A 19,307-nucleotide genomic window follows, 5' to 3' on the forward strand; every position below is an offset into this window, starting at 1 on the left:
CTCTTCCAAGAAGATGGATTTGCTGGAAGCAGGGAGCCATCCTAGACCGATGAACAAATGAGAGAGAAACAGCAGCATCCACTCCCGCGGGAGCAGCAGAACATGCCAGCCGAGAAGCTGAGCTCAGAATCCACATCCGAAATCTCACTGTCTATAAAGTAGGAAGAATAAAGCCTGTTCCTCCATACTTTGTAGGGGTGTGATGAAAACAAATGAGATAATGTGGAAAACCGTTCTGAGCTATTTCCCCCAAAAATTACTTTATAAATACCAAAGTTCTAAAAAACTAAAAAAATCCCCCACTTCTTAAAAATAAACTTTTAGGAATTTCTCTTATGGTCAAACCACAGGCAGATGGACCCCAGGTTGTGTTTCTCCCTCTCTGGGCTCCATTAACAAAGGGATCAGGAGCTTAGTAGGCCTGGCCCTTCTTGTCTTCCTCCACAATGGACACCTCTCTAGCCAGGCCTCTTTAAAGAAGACATCCTGGGCTTTCAAGGACCTTCTTCAGAATCTGGTTATCATAGCCTCTGCTGGGTAGCAGCTGGCCCTAAGCTCTCTCCCTCCACTTTGTCTTAAGAGAATGCTTAAAGCATGCTTGAGCCGTCTGACACTGAGAGCCTTACAAAGTCTTCCATAATGAGAAAAAGGTCCACTCTGTTCCATTCCAGAATGGGTGGGGAGGCAGGAGGCAGACCAGAAAGGCACTGTCTGTATCTATGCTGGCCGACATTCTCACCCTGAGAACTGGCTAGAGCAGCGATGGAAAGAAGACCTGAGTGTTCAGGATATAAAAGAAACTGGAACTGTTTTCTCTTCTTTCTATTATTATTGCAATTCAGCTCACAGGCAGCTAAGGAGAGGCGAAAACAAAAGGAGTGGTTGGGAGTGACTGGGAGCTTTCTGGCTGCTGCTACTGAGCTTTGGAAAACGCTTCACAGATCTGCCTGTCTGTTATGCCAGGGTACCCAGAATTTTAGCTACACTGAACTCATGCAGAAAAATGCAAGTCAACTTCAACCATACTTTTGGGAAAGGTACTGTCAAGTCAAATCATCAAAATGAAAACTAGCATGGAAAGGACAAACATGTTTGGGCTGGAACCCATGGGTGGAAAAAATGCAAGACTTGGACAGAAGAGACCTGGGTTCAAATTCTGGCTCTCACTCTTAATAACAGATATGAATATTGGCCAGTATCACTCTGCCAAACCTTCATTTCTTCATCTGTAAAATTCCTCCTGTCTCACAGGACTATGTAAGAGTTCACATTTATCAAATGGAAGGCACCATGGGAACGTGTGCAGCAAAAACTATAGTAAGGGATCTCTTTACGGCAAGAAGAAAACGTCATGGGTAGCGACACTTACCAATCTGGCTTTCTGGGGGCAAGGTTGGCCAAATCCTAGGGGAAAAGAAACGTAAATGTCAAAAGCAGCATCTTCATGGCTTCCTATGGACTCTGCTCTTTCCAAAAAGGGACACCCTTCAACCACTTCCTCACCATTAGAATCAATTGCTCCACTGCATCAATTTTTTTTGTAAATAATTTCCCAGCCGTGTTTGCTTACAAAAGTAGATTAACAGTGACTACTGCCTGGGCTAGATGCTACATTCCCCGAAAGCAGGATTTCTATCAGTTTAACTCAATTACTCAGTGCTCAGACAGGAGCCTCGACAAAGGCTTGCTGTGATGGAGCATCAGGCAGTGGGGGAGAAGAGAAGCAGCGGCGTTTCACAGACATACCACTTCCTCAATGATGGGCTCAGGCTTCGCTGCTTCCAGCTGGTCTTTCACTTTCTCTTCCACTAGAAGGAGCAAGAAAACAATGCAAGGTGAAGGCAGTGACTCAGGCAGGAAGACAAAGCTGAGCCATGCAGGGAGAGGCCCCTGGAAGCCCAGCTCATCTATCAGCAGGCGCGCACCCCCAACGCGCCTTTCCACTGTGTTCTTAGCTATCGCATGCCATGGCAGGGACACCGTCTTCTCTCTGCGTCCTGTGCCAAGGAAGCTTTCTGTCTCATCTGGGGGACTGTGTCTCACTGCCCTGCCCTGGGCCTCAGTATCGCACACCAGGATTGCCGGCAAGAGCTGCTTCTTTCTCCCAGGCTTGGACTGCACTGGATGCTAACCCTTCCCAGAGCACATGCCCCTGAAAGCAGCTCCGAGACGCAAGGAAGAACTAGTTAAACCCCAGAAAACACACAGATGACTAAATAAAACACTGGATTGAGAGTCAAAGGGATTCGAATCCCAGCTCTGCTACGGACTAGCTATAAGAACTTGGCAAAGTCCTGTAACCAAGCATTCCAAATATCTTCATCTGCAGAACAGGGGAAGTGGGAAGGGAAAGTGGTAAAGGCAAAGGTCTGAACTAGACAAGGAAAGCATGGTTAATGGGAATGCCACTGGCTCTAAACATTTACTCATTAGAATCTCAGTTTGGCTTCTTACTGTGCAACTTTGGATAAGTCACCCCAACTCTCTAAGCCTTAGTTTCCTTACATACAAAAGAGGAGGCTGGGCAAGAAGGCTGCCTCACATGTGGGAGAGTTGGAACACTGATTCATTGTTGGTGGAGCAGTGAGCTCATCCAACCGTTCTGGAGAGCAATTTGGAACTACGCCCAAAGGGCTACAAAAATGTGCATACCCTTTGACCCAGCAATAGCCCTACTAGGATTGTATCCCCCCAAAAGGTCATAAAAATGGGAAAGGGCCCCACATGCACAAAAATATTTATAGCAGCTCTCTTTGTGGTGGCCAAAAACTAGAAGTCAAGGGGATGCTCATCAAACTGGGGAATGGCTGAATAAATTATGGTATATGAATGTAATGGAATACTACTGCGCCATAAGAAATGATGAACAGGAAGACTTCAGAGAGGCCTGGAAGGACTTATATGATCTGATGCTGAGTGAAAGGAGCAGAACCAGGAGAACTTTGTGCACAGCAACGACCACAGTGTGCAAGAGTTTTTTCTGGTAGACTTGGAACTTCGTAATAATGCAAGAACTTATTAAAAAAAAAAATCCCAATGGTGGTTCTCTAAGGCAAAATGCCTTCCACACTCAAGAGAAAGAAATATGGAAGTCATTCGCAGAATGCAGCAGATCATGTTCCTGTGTGTGTTTGTGTATCATGTTTTGATTTGTTATATGATTTCTTCCATTTATTTTAGTTCGACTACATAGCATGACTACAGTGAAAACATACTCAATAGGAAAGTATATGTAGAACCTATACAGAACTGTATGCAGTCGTGGGGAGGGAGGGGGGTAGTGGGGTGTAGGTGTGGGGGGGATAAAATCTTAATTTTATGGCAGTGATTGTAAAACATTAAAAAAAATAATAAAATTAAATTAAAAAAAAAAAGAAGGCTGCCTCACAGTAGACCAAATGATGATGAAGAAATCCAATGAGAAACTACTCTAAATGACATTTTCCATACCAGAACTAGATAAAACATTAGCCAGAAGACGATGGGCAGAGACGGGATGGTGGAGAAGGTGCCGAAGGTGTGGAGGGAGATATACATTTTTGGACAAGGATCTGATTTTCATGACTATGTTTATTACAAGGGGATTTTTTTTCTTTTTTAAACAGGAGATTCAGGAAGAGAAGAGTAACAGTGATGCAAAAAGAAAAGAGATTAGGACCATTGTTATACAAAAGATACTTTTAAAAAAGCAACCAGTATGAAACAGATTCATGGTTCCTATATAATCCTTTTATGTTCTAATCTGTTCCCTTTTTGGCATTTTACATTTTAAGTTTTTTTTAAAAATTTAATGAAGGGGGGCGGAACCAAGATGGCGGAGTAGAAACACACAAATACGCTAGGTCCGAACCCACAGCCCATGAAATATCTGTAGAAAAGAGCTACCAATAAATTCAGAAGCAGGAGAAACCACATAACAGCGGAGCGGACAAGATTTCTGTTCCAGAGAGCCTGCAAACCTCTCGCAAAAGGTCCTTCGCTCCACGGACTGGGAGCCGAGCACAGACCTGCCGCGGCCACCCGGTGCCAAGAGGAGCAGATCCCAGCAGGGAGCAGATCCAAGCAGGCTTCAGGGACAGAATCTCCAGCAGCCACGCAGGTCCCTCCACCCACAGGTGACAAGGGTGGGTGAGAGGGTCTCTTTGGCAGGTCGAGAGGGGAGTGGGGAGCCCCCATGACTCAGGCCCCCTCGGGAGGCACCAACGGAGGTGGGAGCAGACCTGGGCTCCCCAAGCAGGCAGGAACCTGGATCCATTGTTGAAGGTCTCTGCATAAACCCCCTGAGGGAACGGAGCCCATGAGGCGGCCCTGCCCCCACCTGAGCACCTGAACTTAATCTCACACTGAATAGCAGCCCTGCCCCCGCCCAAAGCCCTGAGGCTGGGAAGCAGCATTTGAATCTCAGACCCCAAGCACTGGCTGGGTGGATCTGGAGGCAAAGTGGGTGTGAAGAGAATATTCAGAAGTCAAGTCACTGGCTGGGAAAATGCCCAGAAAAGGGAAAAAAACCAAAACTATAGAGGGTTACTTTCTTGGTGAGCAGGTTTCTCCTCCCTTCCTTTCTGATGAGGAAGAGCGGTGCTCACCATCAGGGAAAGACAAGGAAGTCAGGACTTCTGTATCCCAGCCCACTCAATGGGATCAGACCTGGGAAAAGCTCAAAAAGAGCTCAGAAAATTTTGAAAATTATGTTAGAGGACTGGAGGAAAAACTGGGAAGAGCAATAAAAGACATGCAAGCAAAGTATGAACAGCAGATCAGCACCCTGCTAAAGGAGACCCAAAAAAATGCTGAAGAAAATAACACCCTGAAAAATAGGCTAACTCAATTGGCAAAGGAGGTTCAAGAAGCCAATGAGGAGAAGAGTGCTTTCAAAAGCAGAATTAGCCAAATGGAAAAGGAGGTTCAAAAGCTCACTGAAGAAAATAGTTCTTTCAAAATTAGAATGGAACAGATGGAGGCTAATGACTTTATGAGAAACCAAGAAATCACAAAACAAAACCAAAAGAATGAGAAAATGGAAGATAATGTGAAATATCTCATTGGAAAAACAACTGACCTGGAAAATAGATCCAGGAGAGACAATTTAAAAATTATGGACCTACCTGAAAGCCATGATCAAAAAAAGAGCCTAGACATCATCTTTCATGAAATTATCAAGGAAAACTGCCCTGAGATTCTAGAACCGGAGGGCAAAATAAATATTGAAAGAATCCACCCATCACCACCTGAAAAAGATTCAAAAAGAGAAACTCCTAGGAATATTGTGGCCAAATTCCAGAATTCCCAGGTCAAGGAGAAAATATTGCAAGCAGCTAGAAAGAAATAATTCAAGTATTGTGGAAATACAATCAGGATAACACAAGATCTAGCAGCTTCTACATTAAGGGATCAAAGGGCATGGAATAGGATATTCCAGAAGTCAAAGGAACTAGGACTAAAACCAAGAATTACCTACCCAGCAAAACTGAGTATAATACTTCAGGGGAAAAATTGGTCTTTCAATTAAATAGAGGACTTTCAAGCATTCTTGATGAAAAGACCAGAGCTAAAAAGAAAATTTGACTTTCAAACACAAGAATGAAGAGAAGCATGAAAAGGTAAACAGCAAAGAGAAGTCATAAGGGACTTATAAAAGTTGAACTGTTTACATCCCTACATGGAAAGACAATATTAGTAACTCTTGAAACTATTCAGTATCTGGGTACTGGGTGGGATTACACACACACACATGCACACACGCACACACACATAGAGACAGAGTGCGCAGAGTGAATTGAATAGGATGGGATCATATCTTAAAAAAAAATGAAATCAAGCAGTGAGAGAGAAATATATGGGAGGAGAAAGGGAGAAATGGAATGGGGCAAATTATCTCTCATAAAAGAGGCAAGCAAAAGACTTTTTTAATTTGGGGAGAAAGAGGGGAGGTGAGAGAAAAACATGAAGTTTACTCTCATCACATTCCACTAAAGGAAGGAATAAAATGCACACTCATTTTGGTATGAAAATCTATCTTACAATACAGGAAAGTGGGGGATAAGGGGATAAACAGGGTGGGGGGGACGATGGAAGGGAGGGCAATGGGAGGAGGGTGCAATTTGAGGTCGACACTCATGGGGAGGGACAGGATCAAAAGAGAGAATAGAAGTAATTGGAGGCAGGATAGGATGGAGGGAAATATAGTTAGTCTTATACAATACGACTATTATGGACGTCATTTGCAAAACTACACAGATTTGGCCTATATTGAATTGCTTACCTTCCAAAGGGAGGGGGTGGGGAGGGAGGGAGGAAAAGAAGTTGGAACTCAAAGTTTTAGGAATAACTGTCGAGTAATGTTCTTGCCGCCAGGAAATAAGATATATAGGCAAAGGGGTATAGAAAGTTATTTGGCCCAACAGGACAGAGGAGAGGATGGAGATAAGGGCAGAGAGGAATGATGGAGGAGAGAGCGCAGTGGTGATGGAGGCAATTGGAATGTTCGGTGTTTTGGGGTGGGGGGAGGGGACAAGGGGGGAGAAAATTTGGAGCCCAAAAATTCTGTTAAAATGAATGTTAAAAGTTAAATAAGTAAATAAATTAAAATAAAAAAATAAAAAATAAATGTAATGAAGGGGTTACACTAGCTGGCTTTTAAGGTACACTCCAGCTTTAGAACCAATAGTTAAAAAGTTCATTCAAACTCTAAGTTTTAAGATCCTAAAACTGATGTTTCACGTAACTATCAGATGATCCAATGGATCTATGACCTTATTAATGTGGACACAAACTAAAACCCATCCAGACCCCTCCCTCCAGTATTAAGCTTTTGTCCGTGACTTTTCATATATCCTAGACAAAAAGGATCTACCCAGTGTTTTGGGGGCCGTTCTCTCAAAATGTCTTTAAACATTAGATGGCTACCCTACACCATATGGACTACTGTCACCTCTTTTTATGGTCATAAAGCTCAAGGATAACATCTTTTAGGACACTTTTTTCACACCATCAGTGAGGATGTATTACAGTTTATCTATGTTCACCATGTATCTTCCCACTGTCGCTGCTGTCATTATCATCACCACGTTCATCATCACCTATAGCTCTTGAAGGTTTGCAAAGCTCACTGCTTAGGATTAATGCTTGAAAGAATGCACTGACCAAAGGGGGCTGCAGTGGCATTGGAAATCCACCAGCCAGAGGCACAGTGATGCTGAGAAAATAGACAGCATAACACTCCATCTCCTGACTCCCTGTATTTTCATTCATTGTCCCCCACTGTCTGGAACTCTCTCCCTCATCTCCACCCTCTGGCTTCCTCTAAGGCTTGGCCAAAGTCCCCACTTTCTGCAAGAAACCTTGCCCAGTCTTCCTTAATCTTAGTGCCTTCCTCTCTGGCATTCTCTCTAGTTTATCCTGTACATATCTTAGTTGTACACAGTTGCTTGCATGTTGTCTCCTTATAAGACTGAGAGCTTTATTTTTACTATTAAATGAGTGGTAATGTGCATTTTTAATAAGTGTTATCGATACAGTGAATGAAACAGGAGGAAGGGACCTGCTAAAACTTGTTTCTACCTAGCACTGGCTAAATAATTTAAGTAGTTCATGGGACTATTTTGATCCCCTTTTCCTACTCACAATTACAAATAGATCAAATCCCTCAAGCCAGTGAGTCTATAAACATTAATCATGCACCTATGTGCCACGTACTATGTTGACAATGGAAATACAAAAGAGCATGGGAAAGGTACACTTTAAAATCTGTGGCTATTAACTTTTCCCAGACTAACAAAAATATTGTGGCGCTGTTGGCCCCTTTCCCCTGTCTTTCTTCTTTTCTATCAATCCCATTTATCTCTTACCTCCAACCCCCTACCTGAGGCTGGTTTGGCCTGAGGCACCTTCCTCTTCTTTAGCTCCTCATCCTCAGGTACATAGTTCCGCAATTTGAGTTCCCTGTGGAATCAATCACAAAGAAAGACTACATTAAAACATTCAGTATTCTTCTATAAAAGCTGCAAAATCTGAAATCCATGAGGTATGACCACAATGAAGAGTCAGCAAAAGAGACCAAGAAGAAGCAGTCACATAGATAGGAGGAGAGCCAGGAAAAGAATAGTGCCACCGAAACCTAAGGAGAAGAAAGCTTCAAGGAGAAGGCGGCAATCATTAATATCAAAAGCTGCAGAGGTTAAAAAGGATGAGGACTGAGAAAAGGTCATTAGATTTGACGATGAAGAAACCACTATTAACTTTGGAAAGAGGTTTAGTTGAATGGTAAGAGCAGAATTCAGACTGTAGAGAGTTAAGAGAGTAATAGGGAAGGAAATCCAAGTGTCTACTGTAGAAGACTTTCTCACGTTTAGCTAGTGAAGGAAGGTGAGATACGGAACCTTACTAGGAATGGATGGATTAAGTGAGGATTCTGAGGGAAAGAGGACACATGAGCATACTTGGGGGCCGTAGGGAAGCTGCCAGTAGACAGAGAGAGACTGAAGATAAGTGACAAAGTAAGGATAACAGAGGGGGAAATCTGCTGAAGAAGACAAGATGGAAAGGGATCACTTGTGCATATAGAGGTTTACCTCAACAAGGGCCACAATTTCACATGAGATAAGAGGGAAGGAGGAAATAGTAGCAGAAGACACCTGACTGATGCAAGATGAAAAGGAGGGGAGAAGGATCTTTCAGCAAATTTCTTAAGTAAAATAGGAGGCAATGTTCTCAGCATTGATGGTAGGGGGAGGAAAAGCTACGGAAGGTTTGAGGAAGGATGAAAAGGTTAGGAAAAACCACTGTGGTGAATGGGATGGAGAATCAATTAGTAACAGTGAAGGTCCGGTTGAAATTATGTAACATAAATTTGGAGGGGATCTGGGCAGCACAGTTTTGTGACATTCTTCTGCAGTTTCATTTGGCAGCACAGAAGTAGGACTGAGGCAGCAGATGGCCTGAGCATTTCAAGGCCACGTCTTGGCAGGGCAAGGTCTTCAATGAGACAGAGGCAAAGGACTGGACGGAAGAATATGGTGTAGAGCGAAACCGGTTCTCCAAAGGGTCATCTTGGGGAAGGGAAGAAAGCACAGGTAGTGCAGGGGAATCAAGAAACTAAACGTCACAGTGAGAACTAAGGAAAAGGTCTGAGGTTGCAAGGCAGAGGAAGAGGCAGAAATGACGACTGACTGTGATCAGATAAGGAAATTTCAAAGCTCACAAACATGGAAGGGGAGCATTCGTGGGTGACATCAAGACCAAATGTATAACCATCTCTGTGTGCAGCTGAGGTCAGGTGGAACAGCAGGTCATGGGAAATTAGTGAGAGGGAGCTTGTATCTATTGGTGTATATAATTAAAGAACCGTATAGTTTGAGGGAGTATCAATATGTATGCTGAAGGCCTCCAGTATGACAGCAGGAATTGGAGATGAGAGAAAGAATGTGAGTCTAGCACTGAATACACTGAGGAAAGAAAGGGAGTGCTAATATCACTACAAGGTCTGTACCCCAAAGAGATCAAAAAGGGAAAAGTACCCACACATACAAAAATATTTATATCAGCTCTTTTTGTGGTGGCAAAGAATTGTAAACTGAAGGGATGTCCATCAACAGGGGAATGGCTGAACAAGCTGTGGTCTCAGAGTCAGAGGAGAGAAGCGGGCATATTCTTGAGATGCTGCAAAAGTGAAATAGATCTCAGCAACAGCTTGGATATGGAGGAGGAAAGTAAGATATCAAGGACTTCAGGATGACTCCCTAGACTGGGAGGATGGTGCTGCCCTCTATAGTAATAGGGAAGGTAGGATAGGGGGAAGACTTACAAGGAGAGAGAAAGAGCTCTGTTTTGGACATGTTGTAAGAGGTCTGCTGAACCTCCAATTCAAGATGTCTGAAAGGCAGCTGGAGTTTTGAGACTGGAGGTCAGCAGAAAGATTAGGGCAGGAAAGGTAGATTTGAGAATCATCAGCATAGAGATGGTCAGCAAATGAAGTCGTACAGGGGGAGAACAGGGCCCAGGAAAGAGTCCTGAGGGATATCCACAGTTAGAGTGTGTGATCTGGAGGGTAATCCAACAAAGGAGACTTGAGCAATGGTCAGACAGGTTAAGAGGACAACCAGGAAAGAGTGGTGTCCTAAAAACCTAGGGAGAAGAGAATATTAATGAAGAGAAAGTTATCAAAAGTGCCAAAGGCTGCAGAGAATGAGGATTGAGAAAAGGTCACTGGGATCTGGCAACTAGGAGATCATTGTAATTTTGGAGAGAGCAGTTTAAGAAAAGAATGAGGAGAGAAAGTGGAGGCACCAATTTGTAGATGGCCTTTCTGAGGAGTTTAGCTACAAAGGGCAGAAGAGATATAGGACAATAGTTAACTGAGATGGAAGAGTCAAGTGAGGGTTTTTTAGGATGAAAACTCTCAGTCAGAGTGACGATTTTAAATTCCCCACAGCCACTGCTGTTTATGCCAAATGAATGAAAATTGTTCTCTGGAATACCCTGGAAGCACAAAGGCAGCAACTAGCCAGGGGCACAAAAACAGAAGTACAAGAAGCCAAATACCCTGGAAATGTATACGCTCTCTGATCTGAAACACCTCCAGAGAGCAGAGGGGCAGAGAGGCTACGCAATGTATTCTAAATCACAGAAATCTGTGTGGGAAAGCATAAAAAGGGGTGGATTTGGAGTAAGAGCACCTGGGTTTCTAACCCAGTACTTGTGAGAGCTTGGGAAAACCATCACACCTTCTTCACAAATAAAATAAAAACCCTGTCCTACGTTCAAATCTTGAATCTTCCAAAAGAGGCCTCTTCCTCAACCATCTATGTGTTTTCTCCCAATCTCCCCATATTTCCTCTATTATGGTTCTGAAGCCTTCCTGGAAAAAAGCTAGAGGTGTTGTTTTAGTGGTATATACTAATGTAAAGTACACACTGGCCTGAATGCCAAGAAATCAAGATTCTAGGCCTGGATCTGACTCAAGCTATGTGACCTTAAGAGTAGACACTAATAATTTCTCCAGGTCTCAGTTGCTTGATCTATAAAATGACTGGGTTGAAGTACTTGAATTCTAAAGTCTTATCTTAGATACTACAATATAAGGTCCTATTATATCTGGTACCCACAAAATATTTATATCACCTGCCAATGATTCTTGGCTATTTTTCAAATTCTCACTTAATAAAAGTACTTACCTCACAGAGGCGCTTCAACGATCAAATGAGATATTATACGTAAAGCACTTCACAAACTTTAACATTCCATCAATAATAACAAAATGGCTCCCTGAATGGCCATCACCCACCACTACACAAAATAGTGGTTTGGCTTTAGCTCAGTTTACTGAATGCTCAGTCAGAGAAACTAAGAAGCTGTTGATCACGCCACACTCTCTGGTTTGTGTTAATTTGAAGTCTTCTCCTACAGTGCTAACACAGTATTTCCTGAGAAGTCACCCAAGGGGCAAGGCACTCTATAAATCAAACCACAGAAATGGGCACTACCCAGCCTTGATCATAGGAGGTGGTATTCAAAACATCCCAACTCTGAATCCTGGCTTTGTCCAATGCATGCCCGCTATCATCCTGGCAAGCTCATCTACTACACCAACTCTTAGGTAGCAGAAGTCATAAGACCTCCACAAATGGAGTCTGAAGTATGGGGTCAATTGATTAATCAATAAACACACTCTGTGTGTCCCAGGCCCCGTCCTAGGCCTGGATGGCATAATGAAGTAGTCCTTTCTTACAAGGAGCAAGGATTCCACGGGGGAGGGAGACAACATGCACATACATAAGTGTATGTAAAATACTAAAGAGAGGAGGGCACCAGGAGCTGAAAATCAGGAAAGGCTTCATTCACATGGATCCCAGCCCTTCATCAGCTTTGAAGGAAATGAGATGCTACCAGGTAAAGCAGGAGAGATGCACTGACAAGCATGGGGAGCAGCTAGTGCAGAGGCTTGGGAACAGCAAAGGGAACATGAGAACATCCAGAGTAACAGCCAAGTTGGACTGTAGGGCAGGGGGAAGAGTAATGTATAGCAAAAACAAGAAAGGTTGGTTAGAGCATACACATATACCCACAGGGCCACAAGGAACCATACCATAGCTTAGGTCACTTCCTGGCATCCTCTCCTCTGCATACATCAAGTAAATGCTACTTACTTTTGAGCTGAACCTGAACACTTTACACAGTGACCATAATAATGTAAAGGAAAACAACTTTGTAAGATTTAAGACCTTTGATAAGTGTGCAGTGACCAACCATGACTCCAGAGAACTGAAGATGAAATATGCTACCCAGAAGGGTGAGACGTATTTATGGATATAGGAAATAAGTGGATTTGTTTTACTTGACTATGTTTATTAGTTACAAACTTATTTATTACAAGTACCATGTTCTTCTTTTTTCTCATGGGGACAGTAGCTAGATACTACTGCCCCCAAAAAAAGAAAGAAAAGAAGAATGAGTCACTACAACATTATTTAAGGTACAGAAAAGCACAGGAGTTTAGAAGGAAACACAAACAGGACAGCTTTGAAAACAGAATGTTGAATTTATTATGTAGTTTCTTAAAAAGCAAGCTTTATGTAACTGAGGTTCACAAAAACCACATGTAATTTTTTCCTGTACTGCTTTGTATATGTACAAGAAGGTTCACAAATTCTCTTTTTTTTCTGTTCTACTTAAAAGTAAGGGGCTTTCAGTGTTTGTAAAGTTCAGAATTAAAAAAAAAAAATTTAGACACAAAAAATTCTAATCAATGCAATGACCAGTGAGGATCCAGAAGACCGATGAAACGCATTTTTGGTGCGCTTGCTGGAGAGGCGAGGAGCTGTAAGTGCAGGATGAGACGTGCATGTTCAGACGTGAACAGTACAAAATAAATGTATTTCTTGGACACCACACTTGTTATTTACAAAAAGGGGTTTTTATTGGGGAGGCCAGAATTGTGCAAAAGGAGTTAGGGGAAGTAACAGGGATACCAAAAAATTAAAAATAAAGAGGAGAGAGAAGGGAAAAAGGTATGAATAAAAATTTTTTACGATCCTTAGAAGAGAACAGTAGGAAATTCAGAAGGAAACCCAAACCAACGTAGCTATAACATCCACAATCTTTAACCCGAGATTCCGCGGTCAGCCGGATCTCCAAGGAGGACGCTGACAAGAAGAAAGGTCCCTTACACAACTAAGTGTTTACGCTAGAAACAAAGCAGCTCCTCAGCGGGACAGCTGAACAAAGGGCAGCGTGGATGACAAGGACACAACCACGTTGTGATCGGAAGGAAAAGACTTCCGTGAATTAACGCAAAGTGAAGCGGACAGAGCCACAACAACGACACACATGCAACTACCCGCAGTGCAAACGGCCAGAACGGCCGCCACGGAACAAGCAAAGATGAAGTTTGCAAAATGATACAAATCAAGCCTGGCTCAAAGAAGAGACATGAAAAAATTCCTTCTTCCACTCCTAGGTGATGAGCTCACAAGTGTGAAATATTACACAAGTCAGACTGTTTTTAAGATATTGATAATTTTACTGAATTTTTTCTCTTCCTTTTTCTTAACTCCATTGTTGTATGGGATGGATAAAAAGCAAAACATATCAAATAAAGATGTTTTTAAATTGCACAGAAGATAGAAGGAAGCTGAGAACGAGTCACAAACAGGGCAGTGCTGACACCACTAAATTTGATATGAATTTTTAAAACACAAGCTGTACATAATGGAGTGACATTTCCACATAAACGTGTTTATAAGTATCTGGTTCATAATAGTTTTTTAGACTCCCCCCTTCTCCTATGTGCCTTCCCTTTGCCCCCACCACAAGAGGAAGCACAACCCTTTTCACACTCCTAACACAGTTATCTAGTAAGTGCCAGCAATAAGCACATGCGTGGCTAGAAGGAAAATTCAAAAATAAAAGTCCTTGTCTGATCTCAATACCCCCAAGTTACATCACTCATCAGCCTGACTCCTCTCACACAACTGCTCGACCTAGATGAGATACTCCACAGCCCAAGAGCTCAGTCTTTACCCCACAGCACCGCGCACCTTCCCAGACTTCCTCCTTCTCGGCAGAGACAGAAACCCCCAAGTCAGAACAAGCCACTAACTGCTCTCTAGAGACATCAAAGCCATTCTGGCAGCGAGCCAGGGCCAGATTTTCATAGGCCCTCCCTCCTTTGGGTCTTCTCATAGTTCAGACAAGTAGAAAATAAAATTCAAACGAGAAAGATTTAAAGGCGGTCTTGAAAGTAAGGGAGCTGAGACATTTATACTGAAACATGGCATTATAAAAAAAACCTTTCTGATAAATGGTGCCTTTTACCCATCCTTCCTATGACTGAGCCTCAATCTGTACGCCAGATACAAAGGGCAGGAGGAGATGCACATTCTCTTTTCTCAGAGACAAGCAGGCTTTATTTCTCCTAGCAGGCGAGTTCTAATTCCTTCCAATTCCAACCTGTGACTTTTGCCCTTTCTGCCTCCCACCCAGTAGAATCCCTAAAGAGAAGACCAAACAATAAGAAGTCATTCTGCCTTCCTGTTATCTCAGAGAAACAAAGAGTAATAAGGACTAAGGTTTAGCTTCAGGATGGGAAATGGGTCAAGTTCTCTGCTCCAGAGCATTGTTACTTGGGGAAAATCGGCCACGGGCCCCACACTGTAAATTCCACTCCCATTCCTTTAGTCTTCCTACTCCCCTAACTTTCTAACAGTTAGAAGAACCTCTTATCAGATATCTCAAAGTAGAACAGGCTGCCTTGGAAGGTAATGTTCAAGCAAAAGCCAAAGGTCCTTTCATAAAGGATGCTCTAATACATTGGACTAGATGACTTCTGAGGTTCTGTGACTTATACACTGCACCTTAGCCCCTGGCATGTGAAAATTCACAACAAGGAGGGGTACAAGTGAGTCAAATATGTCAAGTCAAGAGTTAACACCTTAAAATCAGACTGTCACTGAACTTAAGTCATGTTTGCTGAGGGGGTGTAATAAGGACCTCTGGTTGCTGCCCTTGTAGGCAGCTGCCAAAGAACAGAGGCAAGAAACAGCTCACAACTCAATCAATCAATACTCCCACCCTAAGAAGTAAGACACATGCCACAAATAGTTCTGCTCTGGGTCACTGAAGCCCAGAGATCGTCCCAAGTGGAAAAGGTCAACCCCACTGGATACTACTCAGCAGAAGAAAAAGATTTAAAATAATCTACAAAACACAAGGACTTCTGAAGGCCGGGTGTCTCACCAGTCTTATGCGATGTGAGCATTTACGAGAAGAAAAGCCAGCAAGTGAGAAGTAGCTCCACTCTGCCCTGCCCAAGATCAGACAGGGAGAGCAGAGAAAGAGGCAGAACTCTGTACAGATGTACAATGAGGAGGCAAAACATGTGCTTTCTTCCCTCATTTCACTGTCTGAATCAAAATAAACTCTTTAGAACAGGAATGGCTTGAATCTACCTCTGGTCTATTTTTGAAGCACTTTCTTCAACTGTCTGCTGTACTTCCCTCCACCCAGTAAATCCTCAAGAATCTATGCTAGTGGTCAAGAATGAGCCCTACAAGTATTCCTGGTGATTCCCAAAGGCTGTGACCCAGTAGCTGAGAACAGGCACAGAGAGTTTCTTTTCTGGCCCCTCAAAGTGTTGAGGGGAGAATCTGAAACACATGCACAAGGCTCTCGCCACATTTATCACTGGAGCTCTAAGGCCCCCTCATCACCTGTTAGATCACCACCCAGGTGCGCCACTTCACTACAGCTGTGCTGCTGACATGGGTGCCTTATTTCACCACACCCAAATCAAAAGATATTATCTTTCAAACCACCCTGGCAGGTTTGTGCGAGATTCGCAGGTCCTGCCCACCAGAAGGGCCCCCAAACAGACTGCTTATAAACTGCTAGTTAATCTCCAACCCGAGCAGACAGGGGTTTAAAGCACTGTGATTTCACCTGGCACTTTCACTGCTCTTCCACACCCCTCCATCTCCAGAATTCCTGTGGTGTAGGAAGTCCCCAAAGGCAATAAGCAGCACCCTGGAGGCCCACTCCCCACTATAAAACCAAAATCCTCTTCTATTCTAATGTCAGCAACAGGCTTCTCAGCACCACAACCCCAGTCAGTGATCAAAAAACAGGATTTCAGGGAAATAAAAACTAGGTCATATAAGTAGAAAAATAAAGGAGCAGAAGTCAGGAGACCTCGGGTCTGATTTTAAGTTCTGCCCCCAACTAGCCTTGTGACCTTGAGGAAATCACCTTTCTTCCCTGAGTCTCACTTTCCTTACTTATGAAATGAAGAAACTAGAGTTGATGTTTTGTAATGTCCCTTTCAGCTCTACCATGTCTAGGATTCTAAAATTTTATAATGGTACAGGTTATAACAGTGACTAACATGGACTATCCATGGGGCCCCACACCACACTAACTCCACAACGATACCAAAAGGTAAACAGAAATGGCTACATGGCATTCCCCAACAGAAAGACTGCCAAAGTGCCAACTGAGGTTAGGTAGCCCCTAAATGTCCTCTTACACACTAACTTCCTCCCACTCCTGATTTCTCTAGTCCAATAAGTTTAATATTTACTTTACTGTTTTGCTAATATTTAAAACTCAGGATATCTAAAACAAATCTCATTATCTGTCCCTTTTCCCCTTCCCTCCTTTTCTAAATTCCTCTTTGCTGTCAACTACAGCCCAAGTTATGGGACAGCCTTTGGGCCCAACAGAAACTAAAGAGAGAATGTGATAAGGAAGAGATGCCAATAGCTGGTACTTAAAAAAAAATCACAAAGGCTATCAAGGAACTAAGAGGCTATTCTGCAGCACTCCTCTCAGACGGAACTTTGGATGTACTTGAGAGTCTAATAACTTGAGAGTCAAGTGAGCTTTTCCTCATGGGTATACAGGACAGGAGCAGAAGTACGCCGTGTGATGGGGTCCTCTTATGCTCCAGGGAATACTTTGCCTTAGGTTCACTTAATTGTTCACTCATTTTCTCCAGATGTAGAACCAGGAATAGAACCTGAGTGTCCAGATTTTCAGTCCAGAGCTCTCTCTACTACAGCATATCTTAATTAAGCATTAATGCTTTTTCCCTTTTTTTATCTGTACTTCCTTTCTCATAGTTGGTGACAAGGTTTATGACCATGGAAGAGAGAGGGTGATCTTCTCCTTCTTGTCAACAAGCTGGCACTACAGAATTTCTCCCCTAAGCTCCCAATCCGCCTCTCTCATTTTCACAAGCATCAACAGAAACATCAGGAAGTGAGCATGGTATCATATGATCTAAAAATACTCAGAAGTGAGAAATGATTAATTTTTACTATAAAAGTTAAGAAATAATTCCAGTATGCCAGGCTGTCGTCAAAGTCTCACAACTACTGAAATACAGCCACCTGGGATAACTAGCTGAGACTGCGACTGTACCAAGAATACCATTCTCTTGAGCCTGAGTTTTTGGAAAGAGAGTATCAGGTAATTAACATCTTAGGGGCTTAGACACTCGGGCTGGGCTGGGCTGGCTCTAAGTGATATGGAATCAGCAATTAAAGTCCCAAAAGTGAAACTTGAGAGTGAAGTCTTTTCAGAAAGGTTAAAGTCATGTGCTTGGATAGAACTGGTTGACCTATTTCAGAGTTAACAATAAAAAGGCAAGTACCACAATTTGTCCTACAGCAAACGACATCCAATCTGGTATGTGAAACCACTGCCCAAGGCCTAACCTGAAGTTATCATTCTCCTAGACAGTGAGGAAGAAACAGCCATAGGGAAAATGTACTTTGAAATAGCTGGCAGAACTTCTGGGATAAGAACTCACTATGTAACAAAAACCGCTGGGAAAACTGAATAGTATGGCAGAAACTAGGCACAGACCAACATCTTACACCCTATACCACGATAAAATCAAAATGGGGACATGATTTAGATATAAAGACTGATACCAGAAAAGAAGTAGAAGAAGAAAATAGAAAAAAAAAAAAGACTGATACTACAAGCAAGCTAGGAGAGCAAGGAACAGGTTACCTGTCAGATCTATGGGGAAGGGAAGAGTTTATGACCAAACAAAAGACAAAGAACATTATGAAAGGCAAAATGGATGATTTTGATTACATTAAACTGAAAAGTTTTTGCACAAACAAAGCCAATACAACCAAGATTAGTAGGGAAGCAAGAAAGCTGAAAAACAATTTTTATAGCCAATGTCTCTGATAAAGGCCTCCTCTCTAAAATATATAGAGAACTGAGTCAAATCTACAAGAATACAAGTCATTCCACAATGGATAAATTGATAAATGTCAAAGGATATGAACAGGCGGTTTTCAGAGAAAGAAATTAAAGCTATCTATGGTCATATGAAAAAATGCTCTAAATCACTATTGATTGGAGAAAATGCAAAATCAAAACAACTCTGAGGTACCACATTGCACCTATCAGATTGGCTAACATAAAAAACAGGAAGATGATAAATGCTAGAGAAGATGTGGGAAAATTGGAACACTAATGCACTGTTGGTTGGAGTTGTGAACTGATCCAACCATTCTGGAGAGTAATTTGGAACTGCGACCAAAGGGTTATAAAACTGTGCATACCTTTAACTCAGCAATACTACTTCTAAGAGGTCTGTGTCCCCAAGAGATCATAGAAACGGGAAAAGAACCCACATGTACAAAAATATTTATAGCAGCTCTCTTTGTGGTGGTGAAGATTGGAAATTGAGGACATATCCATCAGCTGGGGAATGCCTGAACAATGAAGCACTGCTGGGCTGTAAGAAATGATGAGCAGGCTGCACTCAGAAGAACCTGATAGGAACTGATGCTAAGTGAGGTGAGCAGGAGCAGGAAAACAGCACAGCTGGATGGTCAGCCCTGACAGACGCAGCCTTCTCAGCAGGCAGGGATCTAAGGCAGCTCCAAGACTCCTCGTGGAAAATGCCACCCACGTCCAGAGGAAGAACTCTGGAGTTTGAAGGCAGACAGTCCTTTTCTTTTGTTGTTTTGTTTTGTTTCTTCTTTCTCGTGGTTCCTCCCATTAGTTCTGACTCTTCTTTATATCATGACTAATGTGAAAATATACTTCATATGAATGTAGAGCCTATATCAGATTGCACACTGACTTGGGGAGGGGGAAAAAATTAGAACTCAAAGGAAGTGAATGCTGAAAACTAAAGATGAATAAATAAATCATTTTTAAAAATGGCTAGTAGAACTCAAGCAACTGAAGCAGTAGGAAAGAACTTCATGACTTCTCCACAAGGTCAGGAAGACCCATCATGCCTGAATAAAGCCCTCTGCTTACAGTCAGCATCAACGCAATGAACT

General features: G+C 42.6%; 1 protein-coding gene across 3 annotated transcripts in view; it reads right to left on the minus strand.

Moving 5' to 3' along the window:
* CCDC12 (coiled-coil domain containing 12) overlaps positions 1–19,307 on the minus strand; it is a 138,974-nt gene that overhangs the window by 76,159 nt on the left and 43,508 nt on the right. For all 3 annotated transcript variants that reach the window (XM_072653363.1, XM_072653352.1, XM_072653341.1), the window contains exons 3-5: positions 7,862–7,941; positions 1,747–1,808; positions 1,370–1,404 (exon numbers count right to left, since the gene is read on the minus strand). In XM_072653363.1, coding sequence (XP_072509464.1) covers positions 1,370–1,404; positions 1,747–1,808; positions 7,862–7,941 — 177 coding nt within the window. The remainder of the gene's footprint in view (positions 1–1,369; positions 1,405–1,746; positions 1,809–7,861; positions 7,942–19,307) is intronic.

This window comes from Notamacropus eugenii, chromosome 1, assembly GCF_028372415.1.
Source record: "Notamacropus eugenii isolate mMacEug1 chromosome 1, mMacEug1.pri_v2, whole genome shotgun sequence".
NCBI classification, from domain to species: Eukaryota; Metazoa; Chordata; class Mammalia; order Diprotodontia; family Macropodidae; genus Notamacropus; species Notamacropus eugenii.